The 26,808-nt window shown below is 35.2% G+C and overlaps 1 protein-coding gene across 1 annotated transcript; it reads right to left on the minus strand.

Annotated features, from left to right (window-relative positions):
* Positions 1-1,496: 1,496 nt before the first annotated feature.
* On the minus strand, positions 1,497-26,352 carry CALB1 (calbindin 1). Its single transcript, XM_015145675.3, has 11 exons — positions 26,090-26,352; positions 25,490-25,566; positions 21,805-21,879; positions 12,358-12,441; positions 12,203-12,259; positions 9,109-9,186; positions 6,626-6,681; positions 6,501-6,540; positions 6,321-6,374; positions 3,527-3,598; positions 1,497-3,195 (listed from the first exon to the last, which is right to left on the minus strand). Exons 1-11 carry the CDS (start codon positions 26,166-26,168, stop codon positions 3,082-3,084), a joined length of 786 nt encoding a protein of 261 aa, XP_015001161.1. The 5' UTR covers positions 26,169-26,352; the 3' UTR covers positions 1,497-3,081.
* Between the last annotated feature and the right edge of the window lie 456 nt (positions 26,353-26,808).

A 26,808-nucleotide genomic window follows, 5' to 3' on the forward strand; every position in this document is an offset into this window, starting at 1 on the left:
TTGCCAGGCTGGTCTCAAACTCCTGGGTTCAAATGGTCCTTCTGCCTCAGCCTCCCAAAATGCTGGGATTACAGGCGTGAGCCACTGCACCTGGCCAATTTGCATTTATTCTGATTACTAATAAAATTGATTACTTGTATATGTTATTGGATATCATTTGGGTATCCTCTAGTGAAAAATTTGTTCAGCTTTCTTACACATTTTTCTATTGGGTTATATTTTTAAATGTTGGTTTCTAGGAGTAATGTTAATATATTTTGGGTATGTGCCTTTGTCAAGTATGTGTTGCAAATATCTTCTCCCACTCTGAAATTTGATTTTTCACTCTCTTTAATAGTTTTTTTTTGAAGTGTATAGTCTTTCTGAACAGAAATTCTTAATTTTAATAGAGTCCAATTTTTCAATTTGTTTCTTCATAATTGGATGTGAAGTATTTTCATGCATGAAGTTTTGAAGTTATTCTCCTGTGTTGACATATGTTTCATATTTATATTGATAATAAACTTGGAATGAATTTTGTTTGTGGTATGAGGTAGGCATTATGCCTGTAATTTTATATTTGCCTATCTAGATTCATTTTTTTCATTCTTCATCCTGTTCTGTGCTCGAGGAAGCAGACCTGTCATTTATAGGTAAGTGCGACTGATGTAGCTGAGGTGTAGGAATTTCTTTGTGTGATAGTGCTCAGGAATTAAAGCCTACTGTGCTAGTCCTGCTTCTAGATTCATGACAGTTATTGCTGACAGCCCTCTAGGAAGTCTCTTCAGAAATTTCCCTATCATAATTTGTTGTTGTTTTTCTTTCTTTGCTCATGCTGTTACTGTAAGAAGGCCAAATCTGGTAGAGTTTTGGTGCATACTTGGTAGTGAATAGTTATTTTTCTATGAATGAAATATAGGAAAATTCTGTATGTTCCTGTTATTCCTTTGGAGATATTTCAAGAAGAAATATTTGACTATGGGCTGGGCACAGTGACTTATGCCTATAATCCCAGCTCTTTGGGAGGCGACGGCGGGTAGATCATGAGGTCAGGAGTTCGAGATCAGCCTGGCCAAGATGGTTAAACCCCATCTCTACTAAAAATACAAAAATTAGCTGGGCGTCGTGGCGGGCACCTGTAGTCCCAGCTACTCAGAAGGCTGAGGCAGAAGAATCACTTGAACCCAGGAGGCAGAGGTTGCAGTGAGCCGAGATCATGCCATTGCACTCCAGCCTGGGCGACAGAGTGAAACTACGTCTTAAAAAAAAAAAAATTAAGTATTTGACTATGTCAGTTGGGCAGAAAACTTCAAATATTTGGAAATTTTGAGATTTCTTTGTAAATTTTAATGTTAGAGACACCCCTCAATTCAACGAAGTATCCAGTAGTTCACTGAGTCACATTTATGTTTATTTAGATTCCTTAGACCATAATAATTTCATCCTACATTTCCACCTGGATCCATCATGGATTGCATGTCAGCTGACATTTTGAAGAAAAAAACAAATACAAGAGATTAAGGTTATTTTCTTCTTTCTTTATTCTTAGTAGTTAAACTCAGTCTAATGGCAGTGCTTCCATTTACACGCTAAAGGCAAAGCCAATCTCCTACTCAACATCATTTGATGAATTTTAGTTTTTGGCAGATCTTGTTTCTGTTTGTTCTTGAGGGAAACATTATAGTTCACATTTTTTTTTGTTATTTTTATGAATTCAGAAAATAAGTGTTGTATTTATAGAACAGGGACATTCAAGCTGACCCAGAACGATCATTAACTCCTAGGCAGTAACTGTAAATTTCACATGGACACATCTTTCATAGCTCCCTGTTTCACAATCAAAGAAATCTAAAATCACCAACTGTTACATGTCAACTATAACCAGTATAGGATATTCTAGCTACAAATATGTGAAACTGTGACTTAGATGTGTGTTAAAGAATGTTTTAGAATCTTCTTGCTAGATAAGATAAATGATTACGTTAGCATTTCTTTTCAGATGTTATTTTTTAAACTCATTTGAAACTATTTGCAGATAGAAATAGAACTATTTTGAATGCTGATCTCAATATGAAATATAGAATCCACAGAATACACAAAAGTATTGATGATATGACATTCAATAATCAAGATGCTATGAATTTTACATTAAAATTTAATTATGTAGTAAAAAATAGAGTTGTTATAGCTAGAAAAAAATATTTTCAGAGGCAGCAGATACCCTTGGTGGAAATGAACAGTTCTACATAGAAAGAAAATCCAGGAAGTATGCAAACTAGACACCAGGATATGCAGTATATTAGATTTAATCAGAGATTACACAGAATATGACATGAAACAGCAGTTGACTAGAATAATTATTATCTGCAACACGTGAAAACAGTTTAGAAAATGGATTTAGGTCATATTCTCTGACAGTAGGCTTGTTGGAAATACAGGCATAGAATCAGACAGATTTATGTGTCATCTGGTGCTCCCTTCCCTTGTCACCGTATCAACTTGAACTGATAGTTTTGTATGGATCCAAGCAGTAGACATGCTGTTGATTGGTAAACTAAATCTGTAATGAGACTGTTAACTTCATAAAGCCACAATTAACTATTTATTTATATTTTGGTGAGTATTTTAGATGCAAAAGCACATTCTTCCTAATAGTTGGGAATAAGCTTAGAAATATTTTGTGGGACAGTTCTATGATTGTCTAAAATAAGAATGTTTGGCTTGTCATACATAATTCCATTATTCAGTGACAAATGTGCATTTGCACATCAGAGACTAGAATTTTAGAAATTAATCCTGGTGGAATTTTTAGGGAAATCTTGTTCAACTATATTTATGAAAGCAAGAATATGTTATTTTTTAAAACTGGGTGTACTGACGGGCCTAAGCATAGACTTTCTTCTTTTCAATCATATGGTTACAAAAACTGTATATTACAAACAGTATAGAAACAAGCTGAAAAGAATGAGCCACACATCCTGGGTAATTATCTATATGCAGTTAAATTTACAGATATAAAACAAAATACAGCCTACTCCCTTATAGTGCACAGTTATTTTTTAGATACAGTGTATCACTAGCAAGTGGTTGCGACCACCAACTCTAGTTATCCCCAGCACAGAGAATAAGAGCAAGATCCGTTCGGTACAGCTTCCCTCCATCCGACAAAGCCATTATGTTCTTCTTGTATGTTGTAATATTATTAATATCCAGCTCCTGTATAAACATAAATGGCGTTGTAATCCAGTTAAATATGGAAGTTAATTAACCACTGTCAAATGATAAAATTCGAGATGAAACTACTTGTTACATCAATCCATTAACAAAAGAGCTGGATTAAATTCTTATACAAATGTGAATAATCACAAGGTTGTTTTAAAAATCTATTTATTACAGTTACCCTGATTTAGGCCAGAACCAAATTGAGTTAAGAATTGAATTCTATTTCTGCTCCTCTATAAATTTTTAAAGTAGATTATGTGCGGTTGGTTTTGGATGGATCCATAGAGTCTGCTTAAAGGAGTAAGTGCCATGGTAAGTAAGTTACCTGTTTATTCTTCTCGCACAGATCCTTCAGTAAAGCATCCAGTTCATTTTCATCTATGTATCCATTGCCGTCCTGGGGGAGGAGAAATAAAATATTATACAACCAACTCCATCGACAGTAGTGGGAAATGAAGTAAAATGGAAATAATAGGAATCCTTAGAAAGTCTCCCAACTGCATATTTGGCAGATAATCTGTTAGGTCAGACCACCCAAGTTTTTAGCTGCTCCAAAGTTGTAAAATATGCAAGGTATTAGTTACCTCTCATTCAACACCTTACATTTGTAAAAGATCTTGAACTTTTCAAAGTACTTACACATGTAATTCACTTAATGTTAACAATATCATATCTTCTTCTAGGACAAGTGAGGAAACTGAGGGCTGGGGAAGGTATGTGGCTCCATGTCACACCGGGTGGTGGCAGAGTTCTATTAGAGCCCACAGTCCAGGAGTAAACAAATTAGAAGCAAAGGATGTGACCTAGTGACATCACAAATAACCTTTATCTTGCTGGATATTTTCACCTAGCTTAATCCTCATTTAATCCTGCAAAGTGGTGTTATTATTATCTCTTGTTTACAAATGAAAAAATTGAGGCTCACATGAGTTTGGTATCTTGTTCAAAGTCTCAAAGCAGGTAAATCATAGTGTGGGATTCGAATCAGGGGTTTGTGTAGTTTGGGCATACCATAATACCTTTCCTATGAAAAGAATGAGTTGGTTGTGTAATTTTCATAATCATTTTTTCCAGATTCTTCTCAAGAATCAAATTATAGATAAGACAATTTTAAGGCATCCAAATCGGAAAGAAATAAGTTAAATCATCCCTGTTTGCAGATATTATTTTTATAGAGAGAAAACCCTAAAGACCTCACAAAAACTGTTGGAATTAATAAACAAATTCCATAAAGTTGTAGGATGCAAAATTAACAATGAAAAATTAGTTATGATGATAAACCATCTGAAATGAAAATTAGAAAACCCCATTTACGATAGCACCAAAAAAATAAAATACTTAGGAATAAAGTTAACTGAGATGAAAAACTTATACACTAAAAATCACAAAACACTGATGAAAGAAGTTAACAGAGACACAAACAAATGGAAGGACATCCTGTGTTTATGGATTGGAAGGCTTAATATTGTTAAAATGTCTATGCTACTCAAACACATCTACAGATTCAGTGCAATCACTTCCAAAATCCCAATGGCATTTTTACAGAAATAAAAAACCCTGGCCGGGCGCGGTGGCTCAAACCTGTAATCCCAGCACTTTGGGAGGCCGAGGCAGGTGGATCACGAGGTCAGGAGATCGAGACCATCCTGGCCCACACAGTGAAACCCCGTCTCTACTAAAAATACAAAAATTAGCTCGGCGTGGTGGTGGGCGCCTGTGGTCCCAGCTACTCGGGAGGCTGAGGCAGGAGAATGGCGTGAACCCAGGAGGTGGAGCTTGCAGTGAGCCAAGATTGCACCACTGCACTCCAGCCTGGGTGAGAGCAAGACTCCGTCTCAAAAAAAGAAGTAAATAAAAAAGAAATAAAAAACCCTAAAATTCATTTGAAACCAGAAAAGATCCCAAATAGCCAAAAACCATCTTGAGAAAGAAGAACCAACCTGGAGACATCACACTTCTTGATTTCAAAATATGTTTCAAAGCTACAGTGATTAAAACAGTATAGCACTGAAACAAAAATAGAAACATAGACTAGTGAGCTCTCAGTTTCACATGTTATGGTCAACTGATCTTTGATAAGGGTGCCAAAAACACAAAATGGGACAAGGATAGCTTTTTTCAACAAATGGTGTTAGGTAAACTATACAGCCCCATGTGTAAGAATGAAATTGGACCCTTAGCTTACACTATATAAAAAAATAAATTTGAGATAGATTAAAAAATATAAGATCTGAAACTGTAAAACTCCTAGAAGCAAACAAACATAAGGTATAAAACCTTTATGACATTGTTCTTAGCAATGATATCATGGATATGAAACCATAAGCAAAGACAACACAAGCAAAAATAGACAAGCTAGACTACATCAAACTAAAAAGCTGCACAGCAAAGGAAACAATCAACAGAGTGCAAAAGCAGCCTACAGAATACAGAAATATTTGTAAACCACATCCCAAAAAGGGTTAATTTCCAAAATTTATAAAGAACGCCTATAACTCAATAGCAAAAAATGAATAATCCAATTTAAAAAATGGGTTAATGACTTGAGTAGACACTTACCCAAAGAAGATATATAAATGGCCAACAGGTAAATGAAAAAATGCTTAACATCACTAATCAAGAGAAATAAAAATTAAACTAACAATAAGATATCTCCTCACACCTGTTAGAATGGCCATTATCAAAAATATAAAAGACAAGTGTTAGTGAGAATGAAGAAAAATTGGAACTCTTGTGTACATTGGTGGGAATGCAAAAATGGTGCATCCACTATGAAAAACAGTGTGGAGAGTCCTCAAAAAATTAAAAATAGAACTGCATATGATCAATCTCAGCACAAGACAAATACTGCATGATGCCACTTGTATGAGGTATCTAAAATATTAACACTCATAAAATAGAATGTTATTGCCAGGGCTGGGGGGAGGAGAAATGAGGAGTTACTAATCAATGGGCATAAAGTCTTAAGATTAATAAATTCTAAAGATTTGCTGTCAAAATTGTCTCTATAGTTTACAGTACTGTATTTTATACTTAAAAATTTGTTAAGAGGATAGATCTTATATATTAAGAGGTCTTACTGCAATAAAAAAGAAAGGAAAAAAGTAACAAACTTTTACCTGATCATACAGCTCAAAAGCCTTATTGAACTCTTTCCCACACATTTTGATTCCCTAAAGACAGAGAAGAGAGTAAATGTTAAAATGTTATTACTATGTTTCCGTATGTTTCCCTTGACAAGTCTCCCACAGTCTAGCTTTTCAAGGAAAAATTATTTAAGGTACTAAAAAGTTAAGTACCTGGAATTTAAGAAGAAAATTCTCCTGCACTGGTAGTAACCTTTTGAGAGAAAAACATTATATTAATATATTACATTTTTTGAAAAGGATCCACTTATAACATTTTTCATGGTTCCTAAACTCACCTGGCCATCTCAGTTAATTCCAGCTTCCCATCATTATTTGAATCAAATAGTTTCAGCTGAAAGACAGAATGCCATTATTCTAGCTATTTGAGGAATAATTTATTGCATGAAGGAGATGAACTTCAAAATAAAGCTGTTTGAGTTATCAACTACTTGTATATATATATAGTAAAATTTTAAAAACTAACGTTTTTAAAACTTTCAATGCAAATTTCCAATTCTGTAATGTGTCAATTGCTAGAGTTTATCAGAATAATATAGAATAGTCAAAAAGAGAAATAGTGGTTTTAGCTATGTTTCTAGAATACTGTCACTTTTTTATTGCAAATACGTTTATATGTGTATCAAGATGTGGGAGGGATGGTGTCTGACAGTTTTTGCACTTCTGGAGTGTCTCCAATAAGAAAATAAATATTTATTTCACCCTTTTAGAGCATAGAATAGCACAAACAGAAGCAGAAAACAGATAACAAATAAATCCTTAGAGAATATAATTTTTGAATAATTTTGAATTGTTTTATTTTCTATTGGGCATTAGAAACTCCATAAAGCTCTCCAACTCTCCATTGCACTTATGTATACATCATTCACAAAGACACATCCAGATGTAAACACTCATACCCATATTTGGGAAGCTTTCATCTTTTTAGACAGTAGCAACTATTGCTATAATGTGTTATACCAAAGTAGTATATATGAATTACATTAAATATATAAAATGTGTATACTAAATGAACATTAAATATGTGAAAAATTAGCATTATTTTTGTTTTAAAAGAACAGAATGTGTCCAGTGCTATAATGGATACAGATTTAGTGACATCTTTTTAAGGAGGAAAGGAAAGGCATTCTATGGTTTGAGATGTTCTAAGAATCTTTTGTAGGAGGCAGATTTTTTCAGGGTCCCATGCTGACAAAACATTTTATAATCCATTGACCATAAATTCTGATATTGTCACACTATCAAGATGCTGGACAGCTCAATCACTTAGTTTTGTGCCCATGGGGAAATATTTCCCAACATATATATTTAAATTTTAATTAGCTCTTGATTAATTTGCTTCCTGGATTTGAACTGGTTTATGACATTTAATCAGATATGTCAGGCCAATCCAACAGAGGAAAACTCCCATCTGAGTGGATTTTGAAAGGCTGCTTCAATATTGTACCTGGAAAGGAGCCTTTCTTTAAATAGGTATCCCTTAAGATTGGAACAAAATAGAAAATTGATAAATGTAGGTTATTGTCCATTACCCAAAAGTTTATTCAGAGCTTAGACCTGCTGATTGTGACACATAGCAAGATACTCTCCTCCATTTGTTTGCTAATGCTATTGTAAGTGGAGATGTAATGAGGAATTAAAGATGACCATGAAAACCTTTTTGGTTGTTTTGAAACTAAAGCTTAGCTCCACTTTATAATAAATAACACTAGTTGGTGAATAAGGCAATAGTAAAGTTCTAGTAGTTCCCCACTTCAACCCAGATAAAAGTAAGCTGAGATGCTGAAAGCAAACCTCAGTTACATCAAGTATAATCAAACCCTTTATTAGATTGTTTCTCAGAGTAATTAAAAAGTCTAACTCCTTCTTCCATCTAATATAACAGTAGCTTTTATAGTATAGAGCTATGTTTATGGTTTATTGATTTAAACTCATGGAGTAAGAATTCACAGTACTGAAAGCATGTATAAATATATGTATCTCCTGGTAATCCAAATTCTGTGATGAGTCAAAATGAGCAAACTTCGTCCAATAGAAACAAACTAACTTCATAGACATTGGTTTATTTTATCTGGAACCTTATTTATTTGCTTTTTTTCTCTCTCTCTCTCTCAAACAGTAGGAGCCTTTGTGTAAAGCAGTTTTCTTGGCTCTATTATCAACATTCTATAATTGATCTTAGTTATCACTGTTTAGCATAGCATTAGCCTCAGGGCATATTTAGATTTCCTTATTCAAAGCACCAATACAAAACCCCAAAACAACAAAAATCAAAAGAAAGAAGGAGACCCATTTTAAGTTGCTTAATTAATAAAGTAGCTAGACAGTCCTTTAAACTCTTTAACAAAGTGTGATTTCCCAAAGTATGATAAAAATGGATTTAGGACCTCTATAATAAGTGAGTTTTTGGTGATATAATTTATAAATATAGTGTACCTTATATATGTGTAAGTTATATAATTTAGTGATATAATTACACTGGCTTTGGAAGAAAAACAAGTCATCTTTTGATAGATAAAAATTACATAGCTCTACAATGAAGAAAATGCTCATATGTTGAGTCTTAAAGCCAATGCCTGCAGAACTCAAAATGACAAGATGTAAGCATCCCTAAGTATTTCACTTTTCAAATGAAATGACACCTATATGCATATGATGCCCACACCACCGTTTATTTCATCCTGTGTAGCCTTGGGAGTTAGCAAGAACATCATACTACTTCATGAGCTCTTGGGTACAATCTTTTCAAGATCAGTCTTACCATTAGGTCTGTATACTCGGCTAATTTTGTGTCATCAACAGTCTTGTTTGCTTTTTCTAGTAGGTCCTTTAGAAAGTTCTGTCAAAACAAAGAACACTTAGATTAATTTCATTAATAATATATCATCTACTTTCATTTCAGAATGCCTTGGAACAGGACATACCAGGAATGCCAAGAAAGTCTCTTTTTGAGGGTAGAAGCAGGTGAGTAGAGGGACTTATAATAGAAGAAAGACTAAACCAGGTGGTCCTCCTGGCATTCCAGCAACGAATCTACCTTTGACAGGAAAATACCTGCTTTTTACTGAGACTTGATTGGTCATTGTCTGTGCATTACCATGATTTTATGATTTCAGTTTATCTGAATAAACCCTTTTAAAACCAGCCAGCCCAATGGATGTATTTCTTCTTGCTGATATCTTCACAAGTACTCATGGGATTGTTCTGCAAGAAACACAAGGGCCTTTATACCTTTGGAATATGTGTGAAAAAATATCAGTAAACCTGATAGAGATCTATTTCTAATTTCAAATCCATTTTCTGCCCCCCAGGCTGTATTTACACATCAGTTTATAGCCAGCATGATGCTTGTTTCTCCAGAGGGCCAGTTGGATAGTTTTTGGCTTGATGCAGTCCAAAGCGCTTTAGTTAAAATGCTTCCACTGACTATTTAAATTAACAAAATTGGCCACAGATGATGTCATTGAATCTTTGAAAGATATATGAATCATATTAAAATAGAGATTAATGTGGGAAGATGAAAAAAAGATGATTATTATCTTGACAGCTGGAGCTTAGGAGTGAATTTATTTTTTTTAACAGAAACGTAAATCAAATAAAAGCTTTACAAAGATTTGCAATATAAGTGACAGTGTAAGCACTTAAGCATATAATAGTCATTCATTTTGTTTAGTGCTATTCATTCGTAACTCCTTTATTTTCTCAGAAAATGAATTAACGCAATTAGGTAAAACTAGGCAGATACTGTGCCCAGATATTATTGAAGGATTAGATTTCTTCGATTCAGCAATGACTTATCTCCCTCCTAAATGTTCCAGTTCTGGGCTGATTTGATGTCACCTTTTTAAAGGAAAGAGACTCTTTTCTTAGTTTGACAAATTTTTTTACATCAAATATTCCACTTCAAATCCAAAGTGAAGCATGGAAAATTCAAAGTTATCTGTTGGGGTTGAATTTTATTTTTGAGCCTTATGGGGCTTTTGTCAGAGATTAATTGGGTTAAAAAGCCTCATCAGAGACTAAAATGGTGGTCACAAAAATAGCCTGGGAGAAACCTTGGGACGCAGAGATTGAAAGTTGTGTCTGAGAGCAAGTGATGTTTTACTCCATTATGGATCTTAAAATTAGCTTTCTTGAAAGATCCATTAAAAAAGAATGCCAACTTATCTTCAAAATTCCCCAGGGAAGAGGACTTCTATTTAGAATCTCTTTCAGAGAATAAAATTTAGAACAAAGAAGGAGACTTTTAGAATATTTAGAGGTCAGTATTGGAAATGAGCTAAGGTTTTCATTATTAACTAAAAAGGATCTTTAAAAGAATATTTTTGGTCTAATAAAATAAAAACACAGTAGCTTAACTGTCACCTTGTGGGTTGTTGAGCTGCAAGTTTGTAAAATACATTGTTTTTAGTGACTTCACATTAAAAACGTTTACATTTTCAAGAGGATACAACTGAATATGGTTTAGCCATTTTGCCATGGCCCAAATGTCCCAGTTTCATCTTTAAAATTGTATGCTACTCAAACCATGTTGAACTATGACTAGAACTGTTTGATATTCATATTTCCCCACATAGCAAAAAAGCAGCTCTTAATAAATGAAGTCTGAAAGCATGTAGTGCTGTGGGGGGTGGGAGGGAATCATTCTTAGCATTACCAGATATTCTAGGTCCAAATCTAGGTTCTGTTCCTAGGCAGCTGTGTAATCTTGAAAAATCATCAAATCTGTCTGCATTCCAATCTCACTGTTTTTATATTAGGAGTGATAATACCTGCCTTGCATATTTTTCTGTGAGGATTAAATTTTAAAATACATTCCAAGCACCTTGTACTCTGCCTGGCACATAGCAAATATTAACTCACTTATATTTTAGTCACTCTGTGTTCTAAAAATAGAAAAAGTAGGGTCTTTAAGATGGAGATGTTTTGGAGTCGGTTTGAGGAAATGAGAAGAATACTTCCATATTCCTGAAAGGCTAGTAAATTGAGTTCATGAATAATACAATTTATACGTTGCATGTCACAAAAGCTTTCATGTGCAGAATCTTACTGGAGCTTCACAATAAGCATGAGAGGAAGGATTTATTACCCTCATTTTAAAGATTAAAGAAAATTGGAAAGATGTAGTAATTAATGAGGTAAGACTTGATTTCAGATCTCTGTCTTTTCCTTTATATCCTCCTCTGTGATATCTGAAGTGATAAATTCATTTTCTAAGTTGCAGTTTTTCAAAAGTTTAATTATAGAAGAATTTTTATTTTTTATCATTGTTGAGAGACAGTAGGTTGTATAGAATGTTTACAGGCCTTGGAGGCAGACAAGCCTGGATTTGCACATCAAGGCTCTGTCTGATTTCTGTGTGGCCTTCAGTATATCACTTAACTTCTCTCAACTCTTCCTCACTGGGGTAATACAATCTCATACAACTTATGCATTATGATTAAATAAGACATTATGTGTAAAGTAGTTAGCATACAGTAGCTATTCAGTAACTTTTTCTTCTTTCTTTTGTAAGGAAATTTATTTATATGTGTTTATTTTGATAACTAAAACTACAAATTTCAATACAATGAATGGATTTTTCGGCTTATCTATAATTCTATCTGTCTGTCTGTCTTATATTTGTGTATGCCATAGAAAATGTTAATTTCTTGCATTACTTTACAGAATTTCAAGAAGCAATTGAAGTTGCTTTTTTGATCTGGTACTTCATTAACAATGTCGAAGAGTAGGTGAAAATGTGACACTGTTCAACATTAGTTTCTTTTGTGGGAGGTTTTTTAAAAAGCTAGGAAACTCTTAGTTCATAATTGCATTTGAAAGGAAAAACTTAGCACAAGTTTTTATTTGCTTACCTTAAGCTCCTCAGTTTCTATGAAGCCACTGTGGTCAGTATCATATTTTCTCCATGTCTGCAAGTAATTTTGGGTAAGGAAAACAAACACATTGTTAATAAAAGGAACAATTTCCTACTTTAAGCAGCTTTCTTAAAGGGGCGGCTTTCTTATACCTTCATGAATTCTTCACAGGACTTCAGCTGCTGGCATCGGAAGAGCAGCAGGAAATTCTCTTCTGTGGGTAATATGTGAGCCAACTGGAAAAGATGTAAAAAGAGAGAAACATGTTGTAAGTTGCTCAAAAACAAGTCTCTGCCATTACCTGCTGCTTAGTTTCTCTTCAACCTGTTCTCTCACAGGCTAGAAAAGTAGGAGAGGAAAAACACTAGAGTCGGCTTTCCCTTTCTGGTACTTTCCTATGGAGTGCCATCGATTCTCCAATGCTCCTGTGCCCTTGTGTGCTTGGTTCTTGGGCCAGTGAGGTGGCTGCAGCAAACCTGTGCTCAGGTAGAACTAGCGCAGCCACTTCTTGTCTGCTGGACATTCAGGCAGATTCATCCTGTTGGCTTGAACCCTTCATGTGTTCTATGCCACAGATTAGGGCTCTCTCCTCTCAGGGTACACAGAAAGGCACATGTGGGGGCCATAAATTTCATGTGAAGTGAAAGAAACCATGAGAAACATAAATGTTGGGGAGGGGAGTGAAGGGGTAAAATGCATTCCCAAGCCCGAGGAGAAAGCCTACTGTGAGATACAAGAGAAGATAAACCAAAGACAATTTTAAGGCAATGGAAAAGAAATTCACCAGGAATGGTGGGGGCATTAAACAGGAATAGGAAAAGCCAGTTCTCAAATTGTTGCTTTCTACTGAAAGGACATCCATTGCTTGAATCCAGGGCTGAGGTTTATTTTCTGATCTCCACGGCATGCCTCTATGACATTTTCCCTTAGATCTCATTTCATAACTTCAATCCTCCTCTCTTTTTTTTTTTTTGTGGAAGAAAAAAGGATTCCATATCCCATTTTATGACTAATCTATTGCGTGCGGAGAAGGAAGAGCTGGATTGATGGCCCCACTGCAGATGTGAGATCTATTTCTGGCACAGTAGCTAATTAGCTGTGGTCCCCAGCAACCCCGAGCCATTTCTGGACTTCAGTACCCTCATCACTAAAACAAGGACTTGAAATAGAAGCCAGTGTTTCTTGAATATATTGGGTTCAAAACGCCTTCTGTTGGAAGCACTGCATTTTCACCATTAAAGAAAGAATCTACACACACTATATTTCACCTGATTTCCAAGATTTGATGAATTCCCTAGATCACAGGCCTGACCCTCATCCATGGATTTTAGGCCAAGAGCCTGTAGTCTAGATTAGCCTTAAAGTCAAAGTCTACCAAATTATAGAAAAGACTGTAATAACTTTTTTAAAAAATTCATCCTTTTAGGTTCATTTAAAAAAAATTTAATATAAAATGCACTATTCTACTTTATATGCAAGGAATCTCATTTTTCTTGTGGCTGTGTATGCCCTTTAGCTTATCTTATTTTTAGATTTTTGAAATAATATTTCAAATTAAAACCACTTGGTTTATAGGCACTACACGTGTGGATGAGACTAAGGGAAAGGGTCAGACCTCATATCAACATGTTTAATATGACCTAGTCATAAAACATTTTCTTATTTATTTATTTATTTATCTATTTTGAGACAGAGTCTCACTCTGTTGCCCAGGCTGGAGTGCCGGGGTGTGATCTCGGCTCACTGCAAGTTCTGCCTCCTGGGTTCACACCATTCTCCCACCTCAGCCTCCTGAGTAGCTGGGACTACAGGTGCCCGCCACCATACCCGGCTAATTTTTTGTATTTTTAGTAGAGACGAGGTTTCACCATTCACAGGATGGTCTCAAACTCCTGACCTCGTGATCCACCTGCCTCGGCCTCCCAAAGTGCTGGGATTACAGGCGTGACCCACCACGCTCAGCCTTCTTATTTATTTTTAAAGGAAGGTCACTAGTGTGGATAGATGATAATATATCTAAAAAGTAAAAATCGGGGTTTATAATCTGCCAGTACTTTTAAAAAAATGTAATTAGCTTTTGGTACACAAACACATTTGCATCATTGCAGTGTGTGTGTGTGTGTGTGTGTGTGTGTGTGTTATCCAGGTCCCTTATTAAGTGCAGGACATACTTCTGTGACCTTTGCGTTCTTTCAATTCCTTTGAATACTTGAATCAGAAAATTCTACATCTCAGAAATAATGTAATTTAATTCTATTCAAAGACCAAACTTTTCAATTGAGGAAGCTAAGGCCCAAAGAAGTTGAATGACTTGACTTGATGATTGGCAGACTGAAAATCACTTTAATTTGGTGATTATTAATAGATTAAGTCAACAACATGCTTATTGAAGACAGTAATAGAATGGTTTGGTTGCTTCTTTGCTCTTGGACTGCAAATAATGAATTTGTTGGTGATTTTTACACGTGACAATAAGACAGTTTGAATATGATAGGCTGTTTATACTAATTGAAATCTAGGACGCCATTTTCCTTATAAAAATCCCTTTTTTTCCTCATCTGTAAGTGGGCTTCTAGTGGAAAGTAGATATAAATGATTTTCATTATTAAAGTATCCAGATATCTGGCAAGTTAGACCTAGAATGTAGGTCTCCCCCCAGAGCTAATGGGGAAGAGGAGAAGGGAGGGAGAATGGCAGTGGGTGGGCTCGGGATGTAGAGGGACTCTGGAGGAGGGAAAAGCACCCACGCCTCTCTAGTCTTTTGTTGAGCCTGGCCTCTTCTATAATAATACTTCGCTGGAGGGATTCTGAAGAATGTCTTCTTGAGGATTTTAAAGAAGATAGGAAGAGAAGATAAAGTAACCCAAGAAAGAAGAGGGAACAAAGACGGAAGACAATAAAACACATCAAAGAGGAAGAAAATATGTCAGAGGCAGACATTTAAAGGGAAGATTGAACAATGGAAATGGATGTTATGTATACATTTTGGAGGGTTCTGCATGATATAGAAGGTCTAGCCACATTTTATTATGGTTTTTCATGAATATAAGTGTTCATTTAGGAAAAAGGAGATAGCTAACACCAACTCATCCTTTATTTATTGGTATGCAACTTGTTACATACTTCTTACAGTTTTTGCGTGACCTTCCTCTAGACCATTAATTTCAAGAGGGCAGGGAATAATACTTTTCTGCATCCCCTGAATGTCCAGCATGGTATCTAGTGTGTTATATGCCTGAAATAAATGCTTGTGGATTGGTTGATAATTTTACTTTATTAAAAACACCTACTTAAAAGGATTTAGAATATTTTTTGCTTATTTTCATCATAATTCTCTATTTTATTTGGATTTGTATAATTAATGTGTGTTGCTTTGAACAAAAATGAATAATTTTTCTTTAAATATTTTACATCTCCAAATCCACTGAATACATAAAAACAGAAAAAACAAACGAATAAGCTAGTAAGCAATCACTAAATGTAAAATTAGGGAAATTGCCATCTTTGTTTCAACATAAAAGTTCATGTAACTCACATAAAGTTCAGAGGTCTCCTAAATGTCAGATACAGAGATAGTAAAAATGGTCTTTATGTCTACTATAAATGTGTATTTCTTGCCCATACTGCTTTGGTCTTATTCTTAAATTATTAAAAAATGCAGATTATGTCTATGTGCAACATATTCAATCTGTTTTAATTTCACTGAACTGTTGTTACACTCAACATGATACCATCCTATTTTATAGATGTTAGAAAGGAGTCTTAAGCATATAAAAGATTATTATGTATATATAGGATGTGGCTATAGTGAATGTAAAGAAATCTTTCTTAAGACACGTTTCACAATGTGGTGGTCCTGTGTTGCCTCTCAGTTTTTCTGTCAATGTGTATGAATCAATATTCAAGTTTCAGAGCTGGGCACAGTAATTCTCCAGTTGTAGCCTTTATGACCATGTCTACAAGGTGCCAAAGGTCTTTCATATCGGAGGTGTTAAGCAGAGTTGCTTTATTCTCAGATATGCTAAGTCACTGTTGTTTATAGAAGTACCCAATACTACTTATTCCAGTAGTATTGGTGATTCCGTAATCTTTGGGCTGCCTGCCTGCTCTTTTATGAACTCCCAAAACTTTTTTTATGAGTTGGAGAAGAGAGTGAAGAATATCAAGGGGTTGAGTGGAAGGCAGGTAGCTATGGAAATAAGTAGAATCCCTCAGAGCTTCATTTCTGAGAACTGGTTGCCTGTCATCAAGAGTAGGAAAAAAAAACCCAACAACTTTCTACTTGCTTGTCTCCCCTACTAGTCTACATGCTCCTTGATGATGGGGTCTGTGTCTTATTTACTGTTTCTTTGGCCAGCAACTGCACAAATTGTAGTAAATATTTTATTGAAGCAATACAGAAAGGCAATTAACTATTTGTCTAGCGTCAGGATAGGCTGTAAATAAATGTAGGTAAAATTCCTTTGGAGATAATTGCAATAATTTATTACTGAGCTGTGAATAGGGGTTGGGGTGGACATTGTGATATGCTACCCAGAACTCCCTTCAAGTGCTGGGCGTGTTGCTGCAGCCTCACCTGTGAGGCCCCATTGAAAGAATACCTGGGCTGAAGAGAGCTGTGTCCCCAAGGAGGTGGCATCCTGTGACTGATTAACATGGGGATATAAAGGCCCAACCGTCTCACTCAAAACGAGAGACATTCCTGAAGGGTCATCCCAGCTTCAGAACTCACTGTAGGGTCAGCTGATGTCCCCGTTGAGACTGTGACACAGCCCAGCTTCTCCCTGTGCCCAGATCTATTCTCTTCACTTCCATCCCAGGGATATTGATCCCAAGAGCACTTCCTAATAAACCTGCCCATTGCTACTCTTCCACTCAGATCTGCTTCCCAGGGAACTCTACCCATAACAGGGGTCTTTATCTCTCTCTTTTATTTCTAGCATAATACAGAGCCTTTGCCTGATGTTTTGGAGTAAGTTGAATTCTCTTGCTGTGGTTCATTTGGCTACTAAATACTAGGCACTGTGCTGGTGACCACAGTCACCACTGGTGAGAACCGTATAGGGAGGCAGATACTTTCAAAGAACTTTTCCCCTGACAATTTCAAAGCGGGAGATAAAAACAACAATAAAGCTAAATACCAGTTGTGAGGAGAGTGTACATGAAAGGCAACTTCATTAGTGATATAAATTATATCACAGTGCATATGAGGCAGAATTCCTAACTTTTAAAGACAATCATGGTATGTTAACATTCTTGAACATGTATTAGACAAGCATTCAATTCTTTTTTCACTTGAGAACTAGAAAGATGTTTTCCCTAGCCAGTGAGAAGTGAGTCCAGGAAATTTGAAAGGTAAATAACTTTATCAAAAATGTAACGCTCTTTCAGTTTAATAATTTGAATTTGACAAATGATATAATAAGTGGGGGGAAAGGCTTGGCATTCAGAAGATGGGGTCGATTTTGTAGTAAGTTATTTTTATATGTAACAATAACTGCAAATACATTTGTTGAGTTTTTATAGTGTGCCAGGGTCGATCTATTTGTTCAACACGTATTATTTGATACTGATGATCATAACAACCTTATGAAGTTAATACATTGTCATTCCTGTTCACTGCCAAGGAAACAGAGGCTCAAAGAGGGTAAATGGCCTGCTCTCACGTAGATTGTAGTTGGAGCCAGATTTGAAGGCAGAGTCTGACTTTCTTGGCTTTGAGACTCTGTCCCTTACCTTCATCACCCTCCATTAAAATCCTCAATCAAAAAAGTATTCCTAATAAATCATTTAGAAAAATATATGCAGAGGGAATTTTAAAATCAGATTTCATTGTCAGTCATTTCCCAAAATTCTGTGGTGGAAAAGTAGTCTTCCATGAAAAAGTATATTCACTATGGCTAAACTCACAGGCTCAAATCCCACTGCAGATGAAAAGAGGGAAAGGCTGGAGAACACCTTGCTTCCCTGGGAGGGTTGTTATAGTTTTAGGATTAAAATAGCTTTTAGGTGCATTTTTCAGTGGATGCACTGACCTGGACGGATAGAAACAGTAAGGATGGAGAGGATGGTGGGTTCTCACACATTGCCAAAAGGATGAGGTGAAAAACTTGTAGATTTGGCATCCACTTAAGAGAAATACCTATATTTCATGTGAACACCAGAGAAGAAAGCTCTATTATCTGCTAAATCATTCAGTCTTCCTTTTTTAAAATTATTTTAATCAGCTTTCTTTGCAGTAGAGTTATTAGTCTGAATACATTTGGAACATTTTTTTGACCATCACATTTTTTGTTAAATTATCTCAGAATTTCGATGCTCCTGTCTTGAGTTTGTGTTAACAATCTCTTTATTTCTAAACTGTATTTGTGTGAATTTTTAAATCTATTTTAAGGCAAGAAATTAGAAAGTTAAGAAAGAAACATATTTGTTTCTAGGTAGCAAATGCGTGTTGTTAGAAAGTGTCAGTTAACTTTATCAGGTCAGAACTTTGAAAGTTAACCATTACATATTCTAATCTTTTGAATGACATCTTTCAGGGACAAACCAATTTGACCTATTCCATCAGGGAAGCAGACCACTGCATGTGTATAATTTGGTTTACTTTGATTAGATTTTGATGAGTTTGTGAGTGTAACTATTAAGTGAGCATAACATATAAGTAAATCCATCTTCCTTTCCCTTTGAACACCAAAGTTAATGTGTGCTTGATGTCAGTAGGTAGGTTATCATAAATTATAGAAAACATAGGATTTTGCATTCCTTTATAGCTGGCTAGAATTTTTATGTTCTATATTATTTATAGGATTTCTAAGCAAGTGATGTATGTCAAATAGGAAAAAGAAAGGATGAACTTCATTTAATACAGCTTTCTGGTTACACTAGAGAGCAAAATATAAGTTCAGACATTTCCTACTCTCCCTCTCCCCATTTCCTACATGTAACCTGTAACTTTTAATTTCTATTTCCCAAATATTTTCAGAATTTCTCTTTTCTTCACTCTTAATCATCACAGAGTGAACCAACATGCATGTGAACTATTGAAGCAATCTCCTATTTTTCCTCCCATTCTCCAATTCTCTTCTCTCAACCTAATGCCCTCTTCCAGATCCCTTACTCCTATGTCTTGGCTGATAACTGAGGTTAATGAAAAGAGTTCTAAAATCAGAGTGAGATCTAAGTTTGTATATAGACTTTGTCACTTCCTGCAAGTGGGACCTTGGATACATTATTCGACCTTTTCGGGCTTCAGTTTCTTCATCTTTAAAATGAAGAATGTTGACTAGTTCTTCCCAAGAGTCCCATCTAGCAAAAAGTTCCATGTCCTGGAACACTAAAACCTTCCAATCAGTTTATATATATCTCATTTGTCTCCCTTTAAATTATTTCTTCTTCAGCTGATCAAAAGTTCTGCTGAAATCATGTTTCGAGGGCTTTGCCCAAATAACTTCTCTGCAGAACACTTTCTGCATCCCTATCCAACCCGGCTAAACTTAGAAACTTGCCATAAGTAATCAACCAACTGAAGCTTGAAAACCTTTCCTTTTAATGCAGAAAATGTACAGATTATTTATTATTTAAAAAAAGGCAGAATAGTTTGGGGGAACATGTCTGGGTTCTGACTGTTCTACCATTTATTTCTTACTTTTTCTGTGACCTTAGGCAAATTCTATTGAAGCTTCACATTCCACAACTATAAAATAGATCTTCATTTTATATTTAAATTTACTTAATTTTCTTGTTATGAGGATCAAATGAGATAACATATTTGAAAACACTTTGTCAACTTTATTTTATACAAATGTGAATTCTTTTATTTTTATTGCTATAAAAGCTTCTCACTTCTTTATTTCAGACTTCATTGCCTTCTCCATCCTCTTCTGTTATGTATACTTCTATATCTTTCCTTACACAGAAAGCCTTTTATTTCCTGTAACAGTTTCTTATCTAAAACTTCTGAGGAAATTTCCTTCATTAAACCTCTAGGACAATGCATCTGCTAAACAGCCTCTAACCTCTCATTCAAAATAAAGCTTAAATAATAAGTCACAATGATTAGACTGTATCACATAAAGTAAAACCTGGATTCAAAACATCCTCATCCATTTTATCCTTTTAAAAATGTAAAATCCATGTGAATCAGACCAATGCTTTTTACTGCACAATCTAGTATCACTGAAGAAATGAAATTGAATAAATAGCTGAGTCCATTGAAGTCCTTCAAGGTGAAGTATGTTAAATGTAAGGTGACAGGCTTTCCTTTACTAGGATTATAAAGTATGTCAAACTCTAAAAGAACCAATTCGTAATTTCGCTGATGTCATATTTCCAAACTAGTTTTGAATAATTAGAGTACCTCATCTCATGTTTAATTTAAAAGTTATTTTCTTATCCTTGATGGTTTCATATCTTGATTAGTTGGCCTATATGTCAATCTGTAAGTCCCATTACTATTATCTATTTATATAGTAATGAGTTACACATAGGTAAAGGGGAAAGTATGTACTCCAGGGAAAAATTTTAATTACAAAGATAATAATAGTGTGTCCTCTCTTAACTCTATTTGTATCAGCTGTTTAAAAATAAGTGTATTTCATATTGGCATCACAAGTGTCCTATAAGATCAATTATTTGAAAACCAGGTTATTTCTCTGAATCAAAGGTAAATTATTACTAAATGTTGTTGAGAGCCAGAATACTTCACAATCTAATACACTGAGAAACACTATATAAATAACATAATTATGTTATGAGTTGGCATAATTTAAATTACGACCTTATTAATTTTTCAGGACAAAGGCTTCCACCCAATTTCTCTAATAGGCTGCTGAGATAAAGAAAGAGGCTAAGACACCACAGGCTGGAAACGTAGACAGCTTTTTCACAAATCTGAGAATGCAGAAGAATTGATGCATAATCGGTTTTGCTTCCTTGATTCACAGACAAAAATAAGTTGCCCTTAATAGGAAAAGTCAGTGTGAAAGGATAAAATTTGACACCTACAGTTTTAACTTTCAGAGACTCACACGAAATCTGTACCTATAACAGATCATAAAATATTCACTCATTCTAGTTAAATTCTTCCGTTTTTACTAAGGCCAATTGTCAAACAGGATGCAGCTTTTTGCCATGAAAAACAAGGACTGTAAATATTTCACAGGGACTACAAACATTTTATTTTATATTTTAAAAGTCTACACTGTTAAGTGGTAAGAGATACTGATGGACCATATGCTTAGATACTGCATTGAAGTGAGGCTGGGTAACGGAATGTGATTGATTCTCATCTAGAAGTCAGGAACTTGTTCCTCTAACTGCACCTGTGCCAGCAGACAGCTGTATGACCAGAGGCAAACCATTTTCTTTCTCCAGGGTCTCAATTTCGTAATATATGAAATTTAGGCCCTGGGTTAGGAATACTCTTAGATGTCTTTCATTTGTGAACATTTTTTAACTTTGTACTTCTGAACAGAAGATAATGTATTACTTAGGTAAAATAAACCTCTCTGAGTGGGTCTTGCTATATCGTACTTGAATACAATTTCAGAAATGAAACTCATTTATTAAAATTAAATCAGAAAAATGCATAAATTCCTTACCTCTACAATTCCTATTTTCCCATCATCTCTTTGCCCATACTGATCCACAAAAGTCTTCATTTCAGGTGATAACTCCTAAAATTATATAAAAGCAGGTAAGAGGTTTGTAAAAAAAATACCCAGTTATGCTTGTGACGGTGTTAATAACTTACTGCAAAGAAAAACCAAAGTTAGAACCATATAGAAATATGCATAATGATTAATTATTCTCATAAAAATTAAAGGCATAACTGATACACAGTATTTATTAGTTCCAAATGAAAGAGTTATAATCATGTTGATTATTTCTCAATATGATTTATCTTATTATTAATTTTGAGAATATGCTATCCTTTGAAAGTGTAGTCAGAATCATTCCATTCATAACTTTTAGTGAATTTTAACATAATCATCACTGTCAATATACTTTAAACATTGCTTACTTCACTAAAGATTACCTTATATTGATACACTATCTTGTCTTACAACATTTTTCTCATTCTAACATAATGTTTTATCTATGGAAAGTAATGTATGTTTTCAGTTTGAATAAGCAAAAATTATGAATGTTAAAGAGTAACTCACTTTGTAAGCAAAGATTGTTTTAAGCATAAAAGAGGCATTCATCAATTAAATAAATTTTAAAATTATTAGAGAGCTATGAACTATAAACTAGTGATCTGAACATAGAACTGGTATTCAGGAGGTTTAATTTTTACCCTTGGGTCTCCAACATAGCCCATTTAAAATAGCCCTGTTGCATTAGCTGAAGCCTATTTAAAATAGGTCAGCCCTTACTAATGTTCTATTCTCCGTCCTTGGGAAAGCAAATTAAGGTCTCAGTTTTCATCGTAGCTAACAAGATGGTGGTATTATCTACCACACAAGTTTTCTCTGGGGATAGATAGGTTAATATAATTTAAGGGCTATATTGAGACTAAATATCATTTTTACTAGTATTTACAAAATCTGTTTGGAACCAGTGTAGACATCTTTAGTAGAACTAATATAATAAGTAATAACAAAGCAATATAATTATATTTTAGTCTTTATAAAACTTACAATGGATAAATTACAATTTGTATTTATTTAATTTTGTTATAGAAACAATTGTAAGAAAATGAAAGTGTCCAACCACGGCAATAGTGGGAATATCAGGTCCTACAGTGTTTTAAAATTTTTACATATACCTTAACATAAACAAAAACCAAAGCATCTGTCCTTAAATTTTAAAATGGTGTAATACCACTACTTTAACTAGCAGACTTGACATTTACTTTGTGAAGTTTCTGACAAGTATGTCAAAATCTATTTTTTAAACAGTGCAAAAGATATACTCATCATCACCACCAATTAAAAATGTATAAAAATGAGTCCAAATACAAAGACCAAACACTATGTTTAGTATAAAAGGATAGTTTTTGAAAATACATTGCACTGTTATATTTCATTAATGTTATATTCACGTAGTGAAAATTTTGAAATTTCATGTTATTAACATGAAAAGCCAAACAATGTTTCCATTAATGCAATGAAATTTGTTATCCTATGGCTAGAAATGCAAAAAGCCTGGTTTATAAGGGCAATTTTTGTGTTCTAAAGAAAGAGAAGAAATATATACAAGTAAGTTTAATGCAATGAAGTTGGTAGTATAGTGAAACATGTATCTATTATATGAATCTCTGAATCCAGATCTTGATTTAGATTTTAACTACCCAAATCAAGAAAAATACTCAATTCAGAAAAACCCAGATTGTATTTACATTCCAGAAAAATGGCCAAGAATCAAGGTATTAAGCAACTTGATATAATCCTATGACTATGCTTGTTTAGTATCATTACATTATAGTCTAATAATTGGAGCTTTGACTATTCGAAAACAGAGAAAAATAATTAAATTCTAAATCTCCAACATGAAGATATTGCTTACAAAATGGTACAGATATTAAAATCAGAGGAAGAAAAATACATTTTTAAATTTCGTGAATATTTAAATTTCCAAACTGAAAATAGATTTCAATATTAAAATTACTTCTGGACAAATTAAAATATAATTATTTAGCTGCCAGAAGCATCTTCCAAGATTTTAATTCTAAATTTTATGGAAAGTAAGACTTTTTCAACCGGATTTTAAAATATGTATTTTTAAATGAGAAAGATAATTGCTTTTATTAGATTAGCCAAAGATACATAGAGCTGTAAAGATAGTATTGCATAAATTTATTTACATGGCAATATATAAGATCTGGGGAGGGTGAAGAGTATATAAAACATTTTTATGCTATTTTATTCCATTCTATTATACTTTTAGATTATATAATGTTAAATCTGGGTAAAACAATCCCTAGAGCACAATCTGGTTTAAAATCAATTTGGTCAATGATTTTTGTAACTGATAGTTTTGTAATGCATTATAACACATTTAGAACCCTCTGGGATTCTTTTGAATATGCTATACAGAGATGTATATTACACAATTTTCAATTTAGATAGGGCAAAAAGATAGTTCTATTATTAAATTTTATATATATCACTCAATATTAGAGGTGGTGATCGGCTATATAATATATACATCATTGGTAGTGTAAATCTCTTTCTAAACATAGTCAAGAAGGCCAAAGACCATTAACGTGTAACCCATTCCAATTCAACACGGCCTTCTGAAAGACAGTGTTACATAAACCTCAATAGAGTAGTACAATTTTTAACCCATTTTCCTCTGGACAACCATCTCATCTATGTTTAAAAGCTGATTATATTTTATATTTGTGCTGACAACATACTTTCTTAACAGGTTAATCTATGCCCAAAGGGAGTCATTTATAATTAATAAGAATTGTCATTTGTTTAATTAACTAATGGCTTAAATAACAAACATAGCCATTTTCAAAGCACCATCAATTGCTGCCCATCAGAGTATCACTTTGCTTTTTTTACAATACATGAAATTCTTAAAATTGTTTTACTTTTTACTTCTCTACCTTTTGGATTTCTTGCTTTCAACAGAAATGAAGACCTTTTCTTGCTAAATTCCTGCTCATTGTTAGGTTGCAAGTTGGACAACTTTCCCTTAGTGAGGACAAGATGTTTTCTCATCTCCCCAACGACATCAACATCACAACAATAATAATTGGTGATAGAGTAAGAGATCCATAATCTGCAGATCTGTTTCTTGACCACCAAGGGGCAGAAAAGCATTTCCACCCCCTTATTTCTCACACAATAAAACAGAAGTTAAAAATTACCTAATCAAACTCAGTAGTAGAAGTGGTGATCCGCTAAAGAATCTCATGCACCCACAGTTTCCTTTTAAGACCTATTAAAGCAAGGACTAGTATAGAATATATATATATTTAAAACTGCGATTTCAGATAGCAAGGTTTTTCCCTTTAGAAAATCTCTCTCTCTCTCTCTGTCTTCCCTTCTCCCTTCTTCCCTCCCTTCTCTGTCCCTCCCTTCCCCCTCTTCCTCTCTCTCTCTCTCTCTCTCCCCCCCTCTCTGTGTCTCTCTTTCTCAGTCTGTCTCTTTCCCCTTTCCCCTTTCTCTGTATGCGAATTGGAAAAGTGTTCTTTCTTGCCTTTCGCAGTCAATAAACGTTTACATTACCCAGAAAGAGCTTTACCCTGCTGACTTTTTGTGAAAACACAAGAATGTTTTAATTTGGGGGTTGGAAGTCTTTTTTTCTTTTTCGCAAACTTGAACCTACCAATCCAGCCTTCTTTCGCGCCTGCTGGAGCTCCTGGATCAAGTTCTGCAGCTCCTTTCCTTCCAGGTAACCACTTCCTGCAAAGACAAAGAGGCACCTTGGTGACAGATATCTCATTCCGAGTGTCTTCCCCGTTCACTTTCCAAGACAGTTATCTTTCTGGCGACCCGAGAGGCTCTCTCTTGCCTGGACATTGATTAACCAGCAAAGCGTAAAGACGCGGCAGCGCTCCCCTCCTGGGGTATCAAACTTTAGATCCACTGAGGAGGACAAAGGAGGATGGTTGGGGTGCTGAGCGCAGCCACAGAAACTTTGGGGGAGCAGTGTCCCCCAATCCCTGCTCTCTCTCTCTCCTTCTACCATTACCGTTCCTGGAAAGACAAAAGTTTAAGGTTTTGGGATTACGGTGGAAACAATATAAACTTTCAGGTTGACGGTTTGGCAGCCAGTCGGGAGATAAGAAGATAAGATTAGGCAGAAGGGGGAAGAAGTAAAGAATAGAAAGGAGGGATAATGGGATCAGGAGGCTCAGAAAAGGGCAAAGAATGGGAAGGGGCATGGAAACGGGTCTTGAAACAGTTAAAAAGAGAAGATAATCACCGTCAGCATCGAAATGAAGCCAGATCTCGAAAAACTGTGAGGCTGTGATGAGGGACGATTGCAGGTGGAATTCTGCCATTGTACAGCGGGGTGTGTGTCTGGGTGTGTGAAATGCGTGTGTGTCTGTGTCCGCGCGAGAAGGGGGTAAGCAAAAGCTCAGCGTGTGCGCGAATCAGTGCTGCGGAGGGAGACCTGGGCGCGGGCGCTGCCGGGCGCTGTCCTCGGTGCTGCTCAGCTCAGCGTTCCTCCAGACTTCTCTCCCTACACCCCGCACCCAGTTCTCAGTATTTATCCCGACGGCCCAAAGCCGGGCCACGCCTCCTCCAGCCTCCCATTCCTCACTCCCCGCCTCTTGCTCTCACCAACCTTCTTCCCCTCCCTTCCAGTTTTCTGCTCGGTTCCCAGGAAAGCTAGTGGAGCGGGAGTTTGGGCTTGTTGGAAGCAGCAGGTGGTGGGAGATCCTTTTCTCGGAGATTGGATGCTGAAAACAGAGGCTCATTTCCCCCTACATCCTCCTAGTCCAGGAAGAATCTTATTCCTGAATATTATAGTAAAACTCTTGTTACCTAGAGAGGTTTTAATGTTCAGATAGAAGGGAAAAGGTGATGACGGGTAGAATCACATAAATGATTATTATATTTATGTGTGATTTCTCCAAGACTTTTCAGTATTTGTTTGAAAAAAAGAAAAAAAAGCACATGAAAACTTGGCACACATTA

Source organism: Macaca mulatta, chromosome 8, assembly GCF_049350105.2.
Source record: "Macaca mulatta isolate MMU2019108-1 chromosome 8, T2T-MMU8v2.0, whole genome shotgun sequence".
Taxonomy (NCBI): domain Eukaryota; kingdom Metazoa; phylum Chordata; class Mammalia; order Primates; family Cercopithecidae; genus Macaca; species Macaca mulatta.